The sequence below is a fragment of the Neovison vison genome, chromosome X (genome assembly GCF_020171115.1).
Source record: "Neovison vison isolate M4711 chromosome X, ASM_NN_V1, whole genome shotgun sequence".
In the NCBI taxonomy this organism is placed as follows: Eukaryota; Metazoa; Chordata; class Mammalia; order Carnivora; family Mustelidae; genus Neogale; species Neogale vison.
This window is the reverse complement of record NC_058105.1, coordinates 38,934,192-38,954,148: the sequence shown is the minus strand read 5'-3', so window position 1 is coordinate 38,954,148 and position 19,957 is coordinate 38,934,192. Positions and strand designations below refer to the sequence as shown.

Below are 19,957 nucleotides of genomic sequence, written 5' to 3'. Positions count from 1 at the left end.
TTAAAATAGACTTAAGGCAGTCACCTTCAGGCTTTCCAGAAAGCAATATGTTGTTGAGAGGAAAGCATATATAGCCAGAATCACTTGAAAAATTGATTTCAGTATTTGGGAAATTTGCTGGTCCCTTAATTTTTTTTTTCCCTTGAGACCAGATGGGGAGGAATAGTACATTGTTGCCCTGCAGTGTTTACATATACATATCATACTTGGCTTTTAAATCCAGTTCATTGTTATTTTGCCTTGGCAGAATAAACAAGTATTGGATTAAGAACAGCTGGGCCAGCTGAGCCATGAGGGAGGTTGCTGAAAGTAGGTTTAGGGAGCAACTGTGTTACTATAGTTATTTTATTAGAAACAAATAAGATATGGAGTATTACAATGACTTTTTTTAAGATTTTATTTATTTATTTGACAGACAGAGATCACAAGTAGGCAGAGAGGCAGGCAGAGAGAGAGGAGGAAGCAGGCTTCCTGCTGAGCAGAGAGCCCAATGTGGGGCGCGATCCCAGGACCCTGGGGTTATGACCCGAGCTGAAGGCAGAGGCTTTAACCCACTGAGCCACCCAGGCACCCCTACACTGACTTTTTAAATTAAAAAAATTCTTTTTTCTTTTTATAAAAGTATAACATAACAAGGCATCAAAAATGTAGGTAAGATGGGATAGGGAGGGAGACAAACCATAAGTGACTCTTAATCTCACGAAACAAACTGTGGGTTGCTGGGGGGAGGGGGGTTGGGAGAAGGGGGGTAGGGTTATGGACATTGGGGAGGGTATGTGCTTTTGGGTAAATTGGAAGGGGAGATGAACCATGAGAGACTATGGACTCTGAAAAACAATCTGAGGGGTTTGAAGTGGCAGGTGGGTGGGAGGTTGGGGTACCAGGTGGTGGGTATTATAGAGGGCACAGCTTGCATGGAGCACTGGGTGTGGTGAAAAAATAATGAATACTGTTTTTCTGAAAATAAATAAATTGGGAAAAAAAAATGTAGGTAAGCACAAATTAATAAATAAAGTGCTTACAATCCAGTCTATATAGAATAGCCTTTCAGACAACATAGAACTTTAAAATTAGCCATGTTTATTTGCAGCTTACAGTAAAGTTTGTGGCTCTTTTTGTCAGCTCATGTGTGCATGTGAGTATGTGTGGGTGTATGTGTGTACACAAATACTATGTTTACCTATGAGCAGAATTTGGCGGGATTTTTCCTCAAAAAAGGGTTTAAGACATTAGTGTGGTTTTGTATGTCATCACAAAAGAGGTAGGGCCACCTAATTTTTTATTATTGTTAAAAAGAGATATCTTTCTCGAATTATTCCTTACAAGCATTCTCTTTCAATTTTGCCTTCTGTAAAATAGAGGCAGTAATCTATATTATAATAAGGTTATTAAAGATAGTTGTAGAATCTAAAAGATAGCCTAAAGATAATCTGCCCCAGTTCCTTCATTTTACAGTGGAAAAAACTGAGGCCCAAAGAGGAAAATGACTTAGTTACTGAGTGATTTGAGCTTCTTAATCGTAGCTAAATAAAAAGTGGAGGAGTTTAATGTGTCCAGTGCTATTGGCTCCTACTCTGTCGGATTATCATGGGTTCCTATATTTCATTCATAGTTCAGAATTTGGGTTGCTTGCTTTCCCAAATTATTTTTAGTGGATTAATGATATCAACCTAACTTGTGTTCCTTATATTCATCATTGGAAGGTATTCCTGGAGTTCCAGGGCCAAAAGGTTACCAGGGTTTGCCTGGAGACCCAGGGCAACCTGGACTGAGTGGACAACCTGGATTGCCGGGACCATCAGGTAAGGATGACAGACCACCTGTAGCAATTGAATGGCTGATCCTAAATCCTAGGAAAGTAATTATGTATTTATCATGTGTGATGATGTTTTGGATCGGATCATGACAATATGCTTGAGTAGCTACTGAGATGTGGAGCTCTTTTTTAGCAAAAATATTGCCATTTGGCCCATGTGTTAACTGACAAGGTTTAACAAAATATCCTTTGCTCAGTTTCTTCTTTTTGTGGACAGTGAGGATGTATACAGAATGAGAAGTACATCCAAATAAGGTGGTGTGTTTTATTTACATACACAGCAACAGGTATCAGTGAGGCAGTTATCTGGCAGGTGCTGAAAAATTTACCTTTTTTAGTTACTGCCTTCAGAGAAGTCAGTCATTAAACCATGTAAAGATGGCTGCTGATTATATTTTTTAAAGTTTCTAGGGACAAAAATTTCACAACATACCTTGGTAGTCTTTTTCAGCATTAATCACCCTAGAGTCGACATGGATTTTTTCTTATTTCTAGTAAAACTCTTGCTGCTTCTTGAGCCATTTTCTTTTAGTTAGGCCCAAAGGAATAAAGAGCAGCTGGTCTCCATCCTCATAGGAGTCCTTCAGATCAGTTATTCTGCTCTAGACTCTGTACTACATTGCCTTGATATATAAGTTCCTTTCTATTCTTTTTTTTAAAATATTTTATTTATTCATTTGACAGAAATCACAAGTAGGTGGGGAGGCAGGCAGAGAGAGAGAGAGAGAGCAGGAAGCAGGCTCCCCACTGAGCAGAGAGCCCGACGCGGGGCTCGATCCCAGAACCCCGGGACCATGACCTGAGCCGAAGGCAGAGGCCTTAACCCGCTGAGCCACCCAGGCGCCCCAAGTTCCTTTCTATTCTTTACATCTTCTGCATTCTCTTCCCCAAGTTGGAAGTCAGTATGAAAGAAAAAATAAAAGAAAAAATGTTTAAGGCAACATTGTGATCCTTAGAAAATCCCTATGTGACACCACAGCTCGGGCACCTGAGCTCAAAGAAGAATGTATGAACACAGCAGCCATGACTGTTGGGAGTTAGTACCTCTCTGTCAACCTTTATCTATCCCTGGCCTAATGTACTGGGAGTATATCATAACAGGATACCACTTTCCATTTACCACTTTCACATAATCAGACGTATGTGGGAAAGCTACTTCTCAATCTTTTAAAAGCAGACTCATTATATTGGATTTATCTGTGGTAAATACAGTAAGGGTAGTATGCACATAATACGAATAGGACTTCAGGTGATTGGAATTGTTTTAGGGCAAGAAACGAGGTGTCCTGGTAAAATTTTCGCATTTTAAAAACTGATTTGTATTAGGAGACCTCTGTTACTATGTTTATATTGTAATATGTCCCTAAGGAGATTTCTTAGGTACCTCTTGCCTGTTTTATGCTGAGTTAGATCTGTGGAACTTAATCATTTATTAAGGTTTCATCCATCTAATCCCAGGCTTACATTATAATTACAACCCACTCCAAGAAACCAGGCAACCTCAATATTGATGACTTGTCTTAATTTAATCAATTTAACTTTTCTAGGCCCCAAAGGTAACCCTGGTCTTCCTGGGAATCCAGGACTTACAGGACCTCCTGGACTTAAAGGAAGCATAGGTGATATGGGTTTTCCAGGTGAGTGATGAAAGTCTCCCAAATATTCATCTGTTGATGGACATCTAGGCCAAATATTTAATTCCATTAACAGCAGATGGTTCATTCTCTTTGTTATTAAAATAGAGACTGGTGTTGATAGAATCAAACTGAGACAGTAATAGACGTAATCAGTGGATAGAGTTTTCTCATCACACAAATATTTGAAATGTGATTTAAGGGACAGAGTTTTAGAAACCTTAAGAGTAAGGATCCACAAATATGTATATTTTCTCTCACTGTACCCCTTTCTCTTAAACTTCCTTAAAAAATAGGCTTTTAAATAATCCTGGTTGTAAAAGATTATTATATAATTCAGAATTTGCAGAGTTATTTTTTTTAAGATTTTATTTTATTTATTTGAGAGAGAGAGACAGTGAGAGAGAGCATGAGCGAGGAGAAGGTCAGAGAGCGAAGCAGACTCCCCATGGAGCTGGGAGCCTGATGTGGGACTCGATCCCGGGACTCCAGGATCACGCCCTGAGCCGGAGGCAGTTGTCCAACCAACTGCACCACCCAGGCGTCCCTGCAGAGTTATTTTTTAAAAAAACCTTTCCCCTTAGTCATCTAAGTGTCATAGATATGCCATGAATAAAGCATATTTTGTAAAAAAAAGATGCATATTATATATTTTCAACAGGACCTCAGGGTGTGAAAGGGTCTCCTGGACCTCCTGGAGTTCCTGGACAACCTGGCTCCCCAGGATTACCTGGACAGAAAGGAGAAAAAGGTGATCCTGGTGTTTCAGGCATTGGTCTTCCTGGTCTTCCTGGCCCAAAGGTAATTCTACTCTAAGCATATACCTGAGCAGATATGATTTTTTTAAAAAATACTGTGCTCATTCCTAATTCTACATTAAAGAAACTACACAGTTGACATGGTATATTCTGAAAATTCATTCCTCCTGCTTTCTCTTACATTGTAAGGAGTTATGTTTTAGAGTTTGTAGCCAATCCAAAAAGGTGTGTGCGAGATTTCTTTGTTTTCCCTCTATCTTAATCTCTGAGTGTAATTTGGTAAACCAAAGGTATATTCCTGCCTAGCTTTGGTTTTCTTTTCCCAACTTAGTGGGGAAATATTGATCTATATCCTAATATTATTATTAACTAATATGAAGACACTTATAGACAAAGTAACTCATGTAATTAATGAAATGCTGTAGTATTCCTAATGGCATATGAGAGGTAGTACACTTAAAACAGTTGTACCTGTCCCTTCACATACCTAGTCAGCGTGAACACTTTGGTAGTGTTTCTCAATCAAATTTAGAACATATCTTAGAATCATTAGACTCAATGAATATTTGATAGCTCCTTAATTCCGTGTAAAAAGGTAATAATTCCTACTGATTTGTGGAAGTACTCTTTAGCGAAGATTCATCCATTGTCTCTTATATATATCGCAAATATTTTCTCCTGGTTAATCATTTGTCTCACAATACTGTTTAATCATTCAGGCAGACCACAAAGCTAGGAAATATTACAAAAAGAATGGTGTTACTAACCTTCCATGGAATTAATGAAAATTCCTACTGAGATAAGAATGTACTGAATAATGTGGGTTTTTTTTTTCCTTTTAAGCTGTCCTTTTTACTTTTTAATTTTTTTAAAAAAATTAATGTTAATTCCAGTATAATTAACACACAATGTTATATTAGTTTCAGGTGTACAATTTAGTGATTCAGTATTTCCATATACCACCTGCTGCTCATCACAGCAAGTGCCCTCCTTGATCCCCATCACCTATTTAACCCATCCCTCCACCCACCTTTCCTCTGGTAACCATCAGGTTGTTCTCTATAGTTAAGAGTCTCTTTCTTGCTTTGTCTCTTTTGTTGTTGCTCAATGATTTAACTCATGAAATTTGAATGTTTTAAAGATAATTTCTTTTTAATAGTATACAGAAAATTTTAGTTTGATTGCATAGTCAGTCAACTTATAGTAAGAGATAATCAAGAGAAATTTCTGCATATTAACTGCAAATTAACAGTGTAAAGTCTATTGAAATGATGCTGAATATTTTCTCTTCTATTTAAATTTTACCAGTAATACATGACTACATTAAAAAATGATAATACAGACATATCAAGGGTAAAAGTGAAATCCCTTTAATAACATATCTTCTTTATTCTATTCCCTTACCTGTAGAGATCTACTGATAATAGTGTATAGATTTGAATCCCTTGCCATACATATTTTTATGTATATATACAAAATTTTGGGTTTTCTACATGTATTATATATGCATAGAGTCATAGAATACACACTATTCTGTATTTGCTTTATCGCTTAAATTTTTTTAACGATTTTATTTATTTATTTGATAGAAAGAGATCACAAGTAGATGGAGAGGCAGGCAGAGAGAGAGAGAGAGAGATGGAAGCAGGCTCCCTGCTGAGCAGAGAGCCCGATGCGGGACTCGATCCCAGGACCCTGAGATCATGACCTGACATGGTCTGACATTATTTTGATGGACCTTCCTCTGTATGTAAGGAAACTCTTCCCTCTAGCTGCTCTCAAAAGCTCTTGTCTAAACTTATGATTCATCAGTCTTACAATCAAGTACTTGAGGTCTTTCTAGATTCCTTGGATGAATGGATAAAGAAGATATGGTCCATATATACAATGGAGTATTATGCCTCTATCAGAAAGGATGAATACCCAACTTTTATATCAACATGAACGGGACTGGAAGCGATTATGCTGAGTGAAATAAGTCAAGCAGAGAGTCAATTATCATATGGTTTCAGTTACATGTGGAGCATAAGGAATAACATGGAGGACATTGGGAGATGGAGAGGAGAAGTGAACTGGGGGAAATTGGAGGGGGAGACTAACCATGAGAGACTGTGGACTCTGAGAAACAAACAGGGTTTTGGAGGGGAGGAGGGTGGAGGGTTGGGTGAACCTGGTGGTAGGTATTATGGAGGTCATATATTGCATGGAGCACTGGGTGTGGTTCATAAATGATGAATTTTGGAACACTGAAAAAAATAAAATTAAGTAAAATTTTTAAAAAAGAACTATTATATGATCTATCAATTCCACTTCTGGATATTTATCTAAAGAAAATGAAAACACTAACTTGAAAAGATATACCCATCCCCATATATATTGTAGCATTATTTACAGTAGTCAAGATGTGAAAGCAACCTAAGTGTTCATTGGTATATGAATAGATAAAGAAAATGTGGGATATATATACAGTGGGATATTACTGAGCCATATAAAAGAATGAAATCTTGCCATTTGGGACAACATGGATGGACCTTGAGGGCATTATGCTAAGTGAAATAATTTAGAGAAAGACCAGTACCATATGATCTAGTATATATGTGGAATCTAAAAATAAATAAAGAGACAAAGACATTTAAAGAATGAGCTAATAGATACAGAGAACAAAGTTGTGGTTGCCAGAGATTGGTGTGAAATATTGGAAGGTGGGTGAAATGGGTGAAGAGGTTTAAAAAGTATAGACTTAGCTATAAACTAAGTGATCAGGATGTAATGTACAGCATGGTGACTGTAGTTAATACTCTATCGTATATTGAAAGTTGCTAAGAGAGAAAATCCTGAAAGTTTTTATCACAAGAACCAAAAATTTTGTAACTATATATGATGATGGATGTTAACTAGATTTATTGTAGTGATCATTTTACAGTATATACAAATATCAAATTGTGTTGTACACCTGAAACTAATGTTATATGTCAGTGTTATCTAAATAAAATTCTATCAAAGGATGACATTTGAAGAAATGTGGATATTTGTTTCTTAAGTCTATTCAAGTCATGTCAAGCTTTTGCTTTGTAAACAGAACTGTCCTTTCTTAGAGTGATTTGTAAGATTTCTGGCCAGTTTGTCGATGTTCTGAGTATGCTCTTCTTCTTCTTCTTCTTTTTAATTTCTTCTTGCTTACCTTTTTGGAACTGCATTGTTTTCTCTGAAAGTGTATGAATGATAAAGCCTTAGATAAAACTTAAATTAGCAAATTTTAGTCCTTATCAGAAGCCCTGGTGAAATATTAACTTTATTTATGAAATTTAGAATAGGGTCATAGAGTGGTGAGAAATGTCGTGGGGAACTGAGTGCTAGTTGAAATTAACAGATTGTGGTTGTTTATAGAACTTAACATTATCATAAGTCACCAGGAGCTTGCTTACTGCCTTTCAGATTTACCGTTAGCAGACTATTGGAATTTTCTTCTTATTTTTCATTTTGATATATATAAATGTCATTGGTAAATGAATAACAAGAAGAATTATAGTTTATTCAAAGATTTCCTGTGTAAATATCTAAGATGGAACCAGTTCAATCCAAAATTTAATTGTATACCTATTATGTGTATAAAAATGTGCTAGATGTTTGATTTATAAGGGTTCAGATCAAAATACATGTATTTCCAGCCCAGTGGGATGTAAGAAGAAAAGGAATTAGTTGAAAAGGCTTTTGCCATAATGCAGAATCATTTAAGTCACAAGTAGATGATCTTATTCACCTAGGCAACCATAAGCACTACATGTTAAGATTAAATTTACTTTTTACAGTAGAACCTACTGTAACTATTTGACATAATTTGTCAATAATATTTGACATAATTATTGTAAGCATTGAATTTCATTGTAGCATACTAGGGATAACAACCATAGGTTCAAATCAGACTATCTGGATCCAAATGCAGACTCCACAACTTATTAGTTGCAACACTATAAAATGGGATAGTGTGTTTCTTACTGAAGTGTTAATGACTAATGAGTAATACATCTACGTATTGTAGAAATAGCGTGAACTCTGGAGTCTGAAAAACCTTGGTTCAAATTCTGATTCTGCCACTTGCTAGAGCCATTAGGCACTTGAATTCTCCAAGATTCAGTTTTCTCATTTATAAGTAGATATAAGTAGAGATGATAAAGCCTAACTCAAAGAGCTATTGTGATGATTAAACAAAGCATTTTCAAGTTAAATTTCTGCAAGTGATTAAACAAAGCATTTTATGTACAGCACTTATCAGAGTGCCTGACATAAAATAAAAGCTCTATAAATAATGTTATGTTGTTATACAATCTACATCATGTAGAGACTCAGTTTTATCTTCTTATTCATGGTTTTAGGGTGAACCTGGTCTGCCTGGATACCCAGGAAACCCTGGAATCAAGGGTTCTAGGGGAGATACTGGTTTGCCTGGATTACCAGGGACCCCTGGAGCAAAAGGACAACCAGGCCTTCCTGGATTCCCTGGTAATATTCCTTTTCTTAAATGCTTCCTTCTCTCCTTCCTATCTACTCTAACCCATCCCACAGAGCAACTTCTTATTTGGCAGACTGCTGTTTTCTTTCCCAATGAGATACTGACTAGCAACATAATCTTGAACCAGCTTTTTTTTAACTTTTCTTTGCCCAAATTTCTTTCTGTATAAAATGAGAATGAGTATTACCAGCTCAGCAGGACAATATCCTGTGGGCAAAAACTATTTGGTAGAGCATTTTTCAATCTTGGCGCTGCTAGCCACAAGTCAATTAAGAGGCCTTACTATTTTTGTAGGTGATAACATACACTACCAAACTTGAGCCTGCCACTGATTGTCTTAGAGAGTTGTGCTCAGGCACACAGTGGGGTGGCTGTTGGTAGGACAACTCTTCAGCTCATTTATATGATAAGGACTGAGTCATGCAAGCAAAGGGACTTAGCATTATAGTCAAGTAGGTAGCCTGAACTACCTTGTTATACTATCTGCTCTGGTTATGCTTGTATTTCATTTGTTTGTTTGTCTTTTGGAGTGCACAGTGGCATGGATAGAGTGGGCCTTTGGTTATCTTTTCCTTAACATTTTACTGAAGTATAAAGTAGAGTAAAATGTACAAGACTATAGATGAGTTTTCACCCATATATAATTCGTGTACCCACCACACATATCAAGATATAAAATAGTTCCCTTGCCTCATAAAGTTTTACCCAGGCCCCTTCACAGTGAAACCACCTCCCAAGGTAACCACTACTGTGATTTCTATTATCATCAAGTAATTTTACCTGTTTTTGAAATTAATATAAATGGAATCATACAGGTTATATCCTTCCATCTGGCTTCTTTCACTCATGTCTGTAAGATTGATTTATCTTGTTGCATGTGTCAGTAGGTTTTTTTTTATAATTACTCTATAATATTCCATTGAAGAAATATGTAATATTCCATTGAAGAAATACATAAAATCAATTACCCATTCACCTGTTGATGGACTTCTGTGTTGTTTCTAGTTTGAGATTATTTAAAAAAGATGCTGTTAACATTCTTTATCATGTCTTTTTGTGGACATACATACTCATTTCTTTTAGACAATAACTTCATAGTATTATTACTGAATTATAGAGTAGGTATACATTTAAGTTTAGTAGATGGTGCCATTTTCCAAAGTGATTTTATAAGTTACAGTCTCACATGCAATGTATGAAATGTTCCTGGGTGGCTCCTGGTGTCTTGTCATGATTATGTTGTGGTTAGTACACCTCACCTCATTTGGTATCGTCAGTCTTTTTAATTTTAGCTGTTCTGGTGGGTACATAGAAGTGTCATAGTGAAGTTTTGTTTTACATTTTTAAATGAATGACTATATTAAACACCTTTCCATATACTTATTGGCCATTTGGATAGCATCTTTTTGAAATGCCTGCTCCATGTTTTCTTACTCACATTTATTGGATTGTTTACCCTTTTTTCTTATTGACATAGGACAGTTCTTTATATATTTGGAATATGAGCCCTTGTCAGATACATGTATTACAAATACATTCTTTCTGTCTCAAATTTGCCTTTCATTCCTAATGCTATTGTGTGATATTTTCTTAATACTGTTGTGTGATGATCAAAAGTTATTTTTTTCAAAAGTTAATTTTAATAAAGTTCAGTTTATTACTTTTCTTTCATAGTTAGTGCTTTTTGTCTCCTATTACAAAATATTTGCCTATTCAAGTTTATGGAAATATTCTTCTATTTTTTCTGTAACATTTAATATTTAAGCTTTTATATTTAGGTTTATGATTTGTTCGAATAAAAATATTTTTATGGTGTGAACTAGGGGTCAAGGTTCATTTTTTAAATACAGATATTCAATTGCTCCACACTGTTTTTTTTCTTTTAAAGAACCTGAGATCTTCTGCTCTTCTCATCAAAAGACACCATTAAGGAAATGAATAGGGAAGCCACAGACTAGGAGAAAATACTTACAAAACATATCTGAGAAATGACTGATATCTGGGATATGTAAAGAGCTTCTACAATTCAATAATAGCAATATATACATACAATCCACTCTTTTTAAATGGGGAAAACTTTGAACAAATCTTTCACAAAAGAAGATATATGGATGGCTAATAAGCACATAAAAAGTTGATCAATGGGATGCCTGGGTGGCTCAGTTGGTTAAGCGGTTGCCTTCGGCTCAGGTCATCATCCCAGGACTGGGATCAAGTCCCACATCGGGCTCCTTGAGCCTGCTTCTCTCTCTGTCTCTGCCTGCCACTCTGTCTGCCTGTGCTCACTCTCGCGCTCTCTCTCTCTGACAAATAAATAAATAAATAAGATATTTTTTTAAAAAGTTGATCAATATTATTAGCTATCAGAGAAATACAAATTAAAACCACAGTGAAGTAGCACTATATTCCTACCAGAATGGTTACTATTAAAACAACTGATATCAGGTCAAGCAGAGAGAGTCAATTATCATATGGTTTCACTTATTTGTGGAGCATAACAAAAAGCATGGAGGACATGGGGAGTTAGAGAGGAGAAGGGAGTTGGGGTAAATTGGATAGGGAGGTGAGCCACAAGAGACTATGGACTCTGAAAACCAATCTGAGGGGTTTGAAGTGGCGGGGGGGTGGGAGGTTGGGGTACCAGGTGGTGGGTATTATAGAGGGCACAGATTGCATGGAGCACTGTGTGTGGTGAAAAAATAATGATACTGTTATGCTGAAAATAAATAAATTTTAAAAAAACTGATATCACCATATGTTGTACAAGGATTTGGAGCAAATGGAATTCTTAAATACTGTTGTGAATGTCAAATGGTTTGGCAACTTGTTGTTATTTTTTTAATGAGGTGCACCATATGCCTACTCTGTGTCAGCAGTTCCATTCCTATCTAGGTATTTATCCAGAATAAATTAATACATATATCCACAAAAATACTGGTGCAGAAATATTCATAGCAGCATTACTCATAATAGCTAAAAACTGAAAGTAGAACAGGTTTCCATAAATAGAATAGATATTTACAATATCTAAAACCTGACAGTGACTCAAATGTCTGACAATAGATGAATGAATTAAAAACTTGGTATATTCACACAGTGGAATCCTACCAGTTCTACCAGTGTAGTATTGTGGTGATTATTTTTATTATGAATATATCATAATGCCAGCCTGTGGATAAATCACTTTAAAACATAAAGTTACCCTTAAAAATGTTCAGCAAATACCAGCATCCTCCTTGCTTTTTCCCCCATTCTTCACTGTTTCTGTGCTAACACTATAAATTGTAATTTTGAGTTGTAATTCTTAAAACAGTGCAGGTTTTATTTCATTATTAAATTGAACTCTTTATTCTAGGAACCCCAGGACTTCCTGGAGCAAAAGGTATTAATGGTCCTCCTGGGAACCCTGGCCTTCCAGGAGAACCTGGTCCTGTAGGTAAGTATAAAACCTAAGGATTAGTTGTAAAACTAAGGCTCATATTCATTTTGGGAAAGTCAGATCATTTCTGGGAGCTGTGAACATTTTTAAGACAAGGAAACATGATGATCATTCACTTAGTTCTACTTGTTACGTACAAAGTGAGCAACTCTTTTTTTTTCCTTAAGATTTTATTTACTTATTTGACACAGAGAGAGATAGTGAGAGCAAGAACACAAGCGGGGAGTGGGAGAGGTAGAAGCAGACTCTCCACTGAGCAGGGGCCCACTGACATGGGGCTCAACCCTAGGACCCTGGGATCATGACCTGAGCTGAAGATAAATGCCCAGCCGACTGAGCCACCCAGGCGCCTCTGAAGTGAACAACTCTTAATAAAAGTTACTTAAAATTATAACTTTGGAGCCTTATTTGAGGGTTCTTCCCAGGGAGAGTTATTTCAAGTATCCTGCAATTAGTGGAAGGTCTGGTGTTTTTCAGTATAGCAAAGTAATTCACTGAATTCTAAAGTAAGTCACTTCTCTGGCCCCATATATGAGGCCTGTAATAGGACCTCATTCCACCTCCACATCTTATTCTCCTTGATATTCTAAAGCTAGATTAAAATGAGAAACTGAAAGTTTTTGGATACTGAGTTTATAATAAATTTCTTCCTTATTCTTACCAGCCTTTATTTCTTATGTGCTTCTTTTTCAAAAGATTTTGTGGGTTTTTTTCCATTTTATTTTATTTTATTTCTTTTCAGTGTTCCAGCATTCATTTGTGATTTAAAGGGGTGTCTCAGAGGTACTTTGTGTCATTTGAACGGAACTATTTGAGGCTAGTATGGAAAGAATAGGGAATATAGAAGGAAAGGGAATTGGGAGGATAGGTATAACCTTCTATACCCTGTGCTTTTAGGTGGTGGAGGTCGTCCTGGGCCACCAGGTCCTCCAGGTGAAAAAGGCAACCCAGGTCAAGATGGTATTCCTGGACCAGCTGGACAGAAGGGCGAACCAGGTGCTCTATTTTTTATCGTTCCTAATTTTCTAATTTCTTCCTTGTCTTCTTTAACTTTTGCCCTTTTTTACCCACAATGAAATTATATCTTCTTAACCTCTAAACTACTATACACTTCCTTCCTACATATCTTCTTACAATCTATACTAAGAATATTACTTCACGTTTGTCAATCAGGATACCTCCTTCTTATAAAAGCTCTATATCCTTTCTCGCCCAGTTTTTCATGTGAAGTTACCCAGCTGCTTTTATCTTTTCTGCATGACTTTGTTTCACTATGAAATCTATATTCCATTTATAGATCTATATGTATACAAAGATGTATTTAATGCTTATCACAAGTAGAATATGTTTTTAAAGTTTTCTCATGTTAGAATTATGGTTCCGTGTTGGAAACAAATCTTCTGCATCTTTTGTATAACATTGTAGCACTCAGTAAACAACTGAACGATCCAAAATAATTTGTCCTTGTTTCATTTATTATTATCTGTTTGAGATTTTTGGTTTATGCTCTGACAGGTCAGCCAGGCTTTGGAATCCCAGGACCCCCTGGACTCCCAGGACTTTCTGGTAAACTTTAATAAAACATACTAGATCAGTCCATATAACGAGTATGTGTTCCAGTACATTTATGTTTCCATCTCCACTATTTACTGTTATAAAATGCACATACAACCCAGAAAACTCAAAGCTAAACTTAAACTTAAACAGCTTAAAGCAGTTCTTAATTAACAATTTAGTAGAAAGAGTTGCACTATATAAAAATGCATTCTTAAAGAAATTCATTGATTTCATAAGTAAATGCTGAGGAAATGATAAAGAAAGCAAATTTGTAGAAAGATGTAGATTTCACTAATTTTTTTAAAAAGTCTTTCAGCCAGAAAACAAAACAAATCAAAACAAAACACTCTTTTCTCCTCATGGAAACAAAACCAAGGTAATACTAGGAAACAGTATAGAAATCTGTACCAGTAATAAAAATGGAAAACTTTGTATCAATATGCATCTTGTGTTTTGGGTGGGTATATGCTCATACACATCTTTGTGCAATCTCTTGTTCTAACTTTTGTTTAAGCACCAGAGCATTAATTGAATGTCTGAATGTGTGTGCAGATATGCTTGTTTATGTTCTGAAATGCCCATTAGCTACTCTATGGATGTTTTTTTCAAACTACAGACATATTGCCTAGAAATTTCTACATCCTTCCCATGATCCCAATGTCAAAATCATTACTTTAATGTGCTACTGTTACATCACTTTCAGGCATTTTGGTGGTATAGAAAAAATGTTGAGAATAGATTGGGTTAGGATTCTGAATCTTGAATACAATTGTCTCCAGGGACATACAGTAACCATTGAAGATCCATATCTTCATTAGTCTCAAAATTAGCCTCAAAATATATGTTTAAGGAATTTCCTCCAGCCATCTCTAACCTATTTGTGCCAATACTTTAAACCTTTCTATTTTTTTGTTTTTTATTTTCTGGCAGCTATCAGTCATGTGATCATTGCTCTGTGTCCTAATACAAAGGATACCTTTCAGAATCCAAGCTATTATTGTTTTTATATTTCTATACATACTCTAATAAATATTTCTGATAACAGTTGAATATATTTCATAAAAGGAATGGGTTTTTTGGACGGGTGAGGGATTTGGTGGGAGATAGAACTGATCCTGGCAAATCCCATCACTTGTTCTAATAAGAATGAATAGATTTAGCCTCACAGGCAGGCCTATTACAGGCAGTATCATTTAATGTGTTTCTTAATGTCACTTTGCTTTCCTAGGTCAAAAGGGTGATGGAGGATTACCTGGCATTCCAGGAAACCCTGGCCTTCCTGGTCCAAAGGGAGAACCAGGCTTTCAGGGTTTCCCTGGTGTGCAGGGTCCCCCAGGCCCTCCTGGTTCTCCAGGTCCAGCTCTGGAAGGCCCTAAAGGCAACTCTGGGCCCCAGGGTCCTCCTGGGAGACCAGGTATGTACATGAGTGGTAGGGTAATGGTCTGTATATTCATTAATTTATTTCATTTTGCTGGCAGGTTATTCAGTCTTTAGGACTTTAGACTATAAGAACTCCTTACTAATAAATAACTTATTTTATACCTAGCTCCATCCATTTCTGTGGCATCTAATAATTCTTTTCAGTAATGTCTTTCATCATTTACTTAAAGTTGCTAAAACAAATCACTTGGAGGAAAAAAGGAAATAGTGGATTTATTAGTCTTTTTATTAAACATTAAACTATACTGATAACCTGGCAGCAAAATGCCATCTGCATTTTTAATATGAGCTTCCCAGCATGTCATCACAGAAAGCATTTTAGTGATCACCCCATAGATGCTTGCGGTCCATACCAAAAGTGTTGCTATGGTTCTGTCGTATGATCAGCAAATGTCACCAAACACAATAAAAAAATTTTATCTTCTCTAGGAACTAGGCAATCAAATTTGTCTTCAACATCACAGCATGATTAAATTGAATAGCGATCTCTTCATACCAGCTTCATGTCTCTACCTCATTTGTCTTGTGTTAACTGCTCTTTTAGTCTCAATTTGCATCCAGTGTTCACTTTTCATTTTGTGTATGTGCTTTGTCACTTCATTTTGCTGTTTGGAAATGCTTGTTTTCATCAGGGATTAATGTTGCTGAGCCCAGCACTGGTGACAGATTATTAACAGACTTTTGGGACTTAATATTCAGTTTTTATATTTTGAGAAATTAAAAACTTGGCCCTCATTGGAAGCTTAAAAAGAAACAAAACATTTATCCTTTTTGCCTTTGAAAGTCTCTGACTCATTTTTAAAATGTATTTAAAAATAAAAATCTCCATTTAAATTACCATAAACTCTGAAGTGATTGGAGTTAATTTTAGTAAGATATGCTCTGAAAACATAAATAAAATGAAATAACATACTTTGTTCAGAGGATCATTTTCAAAACCAAATTTTATCCTGAGTTGGCTGTTTATAAAGGGTGTTGATAGTTTTACCTTGTTTTACTATTGAAGAAAACCAGTGAAAACCACCTCAGCCGTATTAACTCTTGCATGTCAAGAATTGACACCAATATCTTGCTTGTTATGCATGTTATGTTTGCATGCTATGCTTGCAATGTTATGCATACAATAATTACAAAATAAACCAAACTGTTATCATTTTTTATAATTGGCACTCTGATTATTTGTTCTTTACTGGTAATGGAGCTCACTGTAGAACATTTTTGTGAAATTTGTCAACATAAAGTCATTAGTCACAAAGGTGCTTTTAAAAAATTTACTGTTTCTAAATAGCAGGAAGAAGAACATCTACCTGATGAGTAGTTTGTGACTTCTCATTTTGTTTGTAAACTACAAATTAAAATGTAGTTTTGAACCAAGTTGATCTTAGAGTTAATTATTTTTGAGCTCATGGTAATGATTATTATAAAACCATATATCACATGTGCTATCTTTATTTTAGTGCTGATGCTAAGTGGTAATAACTTGGTTTATCTACAGGTGCATGAATGTGAACTTCCAGAGTATTCTTTTATTGAATTAAAGTTTAACTTGAAAGAAGTTAGAGTAATGCTTTAGTTTCTTGATATTGCTAACAATTTTGATATTTTTCCTTTTCATTAATGATGACATTGGGCCTTGGTGAACTTTGATCCCTATCCAGGTCCTCCAGGTTAGCTCCTTAACTCCAAAGTAGTAACTGCATGAACTTTGAAACTTTTCTTAAATATATATATATATATATATATACACACACACATATATGTATGTGTGTATATAGTTATACATATATACATGTATATGTATACATGTATGTATATGTGGTATATGTATATAATTCAGTATATAATTTCTCTCTCTCCATATATATATATATATATATATATATATATACCTAATATTTTCAAGTGCTTGCATGCATTTTAAGAGCATATATGCCAGTTCAGTTCTTACATGTTGGTCTATCTCTGAAAGTTGAAAGAACTGTAGAGCCCAATATTTCTATTGGAATAACCCCAAATTACCTAGTTAGGAAAACTAATTTAACATTTTAAAATTCATAAATTTTTTGTCATTTTTAGTACCCAAACACTTATAGTACCCCAAAGTTTATTATATATTTTAGCTTTACCTTCAGAGTATAGTGTATTTCTTATTTTTGTTTTATATCTATTAATGTAAATGAAATCAAACTATCCTTCAAAAAGGCAATCTTTTTTTAACTTTTTATTTAAATTCTAGTTAGTTAACATAGAGTGTAAATTAGTTTCAGTTATAATTTAGTGATTCAGCACGTAACAAATAATAGCCAGTGCTAATCACAAGAAGTGTACTCTTTAATCCCTATCTACTGTTTCACAAAACATCAGTTTGTTCTGTATAATTAAGAGTCTGTTTCTTGGTTTGTCTCTCTCTTTTTTTCCCTATGCTCATTTGTTTTATTTCTTAAATTCCACATATGAGAGAGGTCATATGGTATTTGTCTTCCTCTCACTGACTTATTCCACTTAGCATAATACTCTCTAGTTCCATCCATACCATTGCAAATGGCAAGATTTCCTTCTTTTCTTTGGTTCAGTAATGTGTGTGTGTGTGTGTGTGTGTGTGTGTGTGTGTGTGTATGTGTATTACTCTTCTTTATCCACACATCAGTCTGTGGACATTTGGGCTCTTTCCATAATCTGGCTACTGTAGATAAAGCTCCTATAAACATCAAGGTGCATGTATTCCTTTGAATTAGTATTTTTGTATTCTTTAGGTAAATACCTAGTAGTGCAATTGCTGAATCATAGGATAGTTCTAGTTTTAATTTTTGAGGAACCTCTGTACTATTTTTTTTCCACAATGGCTGCATCAGTTTGCATTCCCACCAACAGTGTGAGAGGGTTCCCCTTTCTCAATATCCTTGAAAAGACATTGTTTTTTAAATAATATCTATTATCAGATCCTGCAAGTATGCAATTCTTGACTTGCCACAACTCTTGTAATTTCTCAAACCATCCTATCTTCATATTTTGGGTTGTCACAAAGTTCTAAATTCCCCTGCTATGAAAATGAAGTGATAGGTACACAGTAAAAAAAAAATTCCATACAACCAACACAGATTAGAAGCCTCTTACTCTTGTTTGAATCATACGCATATAAACATTACACACCAAAGAACAGTTACCAGGAGCTGTCCAGTGGAAAATTGCTGATTCACAGTGAAAGATATTAACCTAATTAGGAGTAAAAGGAACCACAAATAGTTGAATGTGTTTATTACTTCAAGATAAATAGATCTTTTCAAATTTCTACGAAGGAACTAAAATGGCAAAAAGGTATATTCTTGAGTTCTGACTGTAGGGAATGGCAGGAAATCTTCTTTTATGAATTAAAGTTCATAATTTTTCAAGATCTTTTTAGGAAGCCATCTATCTCTATCTGAACAGATTCCCTAGTTACTTACTCCTACTTACTACTTCAATCCTTCCACAAATGCATAATTTCATAGAGCCATAGAGTATCTGATCTAGAAGAGACCCAAGTTTTATACTTGAGATACATTACTCATCAGATACTTGTTAAAGATGGCAAGACAGGTTTTATTTAAGACTATTGTAGTAGGGGAGAGACAGTTGCAAAAGAAACTGAGCTCAACTGAATAAAACAAGGATAAATGGGATATATAGTCAACCAACAGAGTGAGGGAGTCAGTGGATCAAAAGTTACTCACATGAAACGTTTAGGGTAGGTAGGTTCTTGCTAAACTGGCCTAATAGAATTCTTGCTAAAGTCAGGCCAAAGACTTAGACATCAAGATTGAGGGATAAGGGACTTGATCAGATATCAGCAATGCGGGGATTATCCATAAACTGACTTGCTAAAGGATTCTTGCTAAAAGTAGACTTCAGCATACCAAGTAACAGGGCCCAAGGATGAGAATAAGGCTCAGAGGAGAATAAGGTTGAGAATAAGGTTCAGAGGAGCATGCCTAAAGTTTAGTCAAGGAGAGAATCTTCATTGCATATGAGAAAACTGAGGCCCAAAGACGTTAAGAAGCTTGCCCAAGGTCATACTGTTTGTCACTGGCATAGCTGGGAATCTGACTTGGGGCTTGCCAGTGCTCTGTTAAATATCTGTTTTGCTAGTAGTATATATCATCCTCCAACAAAGGCAGTTGTATGGCTCAATGCTTATAATCTGGCTTCTTACTTTAGTTATAAGTATAATAAGTGATGAAGCTGAACTCCTTTTGCCATTTTATTAGATTCTTAGTTATAGCAGACTGGACCTTGCCTCCACTCTGGTTTTCTGTTACTGCATAAGTTCCATCAATTCCTATTAACTGCTTCTTGTGTTTTTCTGAAATGGATGTCATCAAAAAGATTAAGACAAGTGCATACTATTTAACTATCACCATGATAAAAAGAAAACTTAGGACATACATTGAAGTAATTTTGAGTACTCCCCTGTCTGACTTGCATAGAAGTTGGCTGCTTTGATCACTTTCAGATTTTAGTGTTAGCTAGAAGATTGCTTTCTTCTGAGGTACTAGAATATATTCAAAGAAGAAACAGGGAAGTAGCCATATCACTTTAAAACCAACTTGACCTCTTATTTACCAGATGTACTATAAATTACATAGTTATTGGAACCTGGTATCTACAGTGTTCTCTTTACAACAGTGAAAACTGGATTTAAAATTGATGAGCTCTGTGTGTTATACACAACTGATGAATCATTTAACACTACATTGGAAACTAATGATGGTACTATATGCTGGCTAACTGAATTTAAATAAAAGTAAGTTAATAAAATAAAATTTG

General features: G+C 35.4%; 1 protein-coding gene across 5 annotated transcripts in view; it reads left to right on the top strand.

Moving 5' to 3' along the window:
- Window positions 1-19,957, top strand: part of COL4A5 (collagen type IV alpha 5 chain) — a 221,396-nt gene that overhangs the window by 176,603 nt on the left and 24,836 nt on the right. For 2 of the 5 annotated variants that reach the window (XM_044236046.1, XM_044236044.1), the window contains exons 34-42: window positions 1,704-1,802; window positions 3,364-3,453; window positions 4,112-4,251; window positions 8,582-8,708; window positions 12,074-12,154; window positions 13,055-13,153; window positions 13,673-13,723; window positions 14,943-15,128; window positions 16,813-16,821. In XM_044236046.1, coding sequence (XP_044091981.1) covers window positions 1,704-1,802; window positions 3,364-3,453; window positions 4,112-4,251; window positions 8,582-8,708; window positions 12,074-12,154; window positions 13,055-13,153; window positions 13,673-13,723; window positions 14,943-15,128; window positions 16,813-16,821 — 882 coding nt within the window. Of the gene's footprint in view, window positions 1-1,703; window positions 1,803-3,363; window positions 3,454-4,111; window positions 4,252-8,581; window positions 8,709-12,073; window positions 12,155-13,054; window positions 13,154-13,672; window positions 13,724-14,942; window positions 15,131-16,812; window positions 16,822-19,957 lie in introns of all 5 variants that reach the window. The other 3 variants (XM_044236047.1, XM_044236045.1, XM_044236048.1) reach the window with 3 other exon arrangements.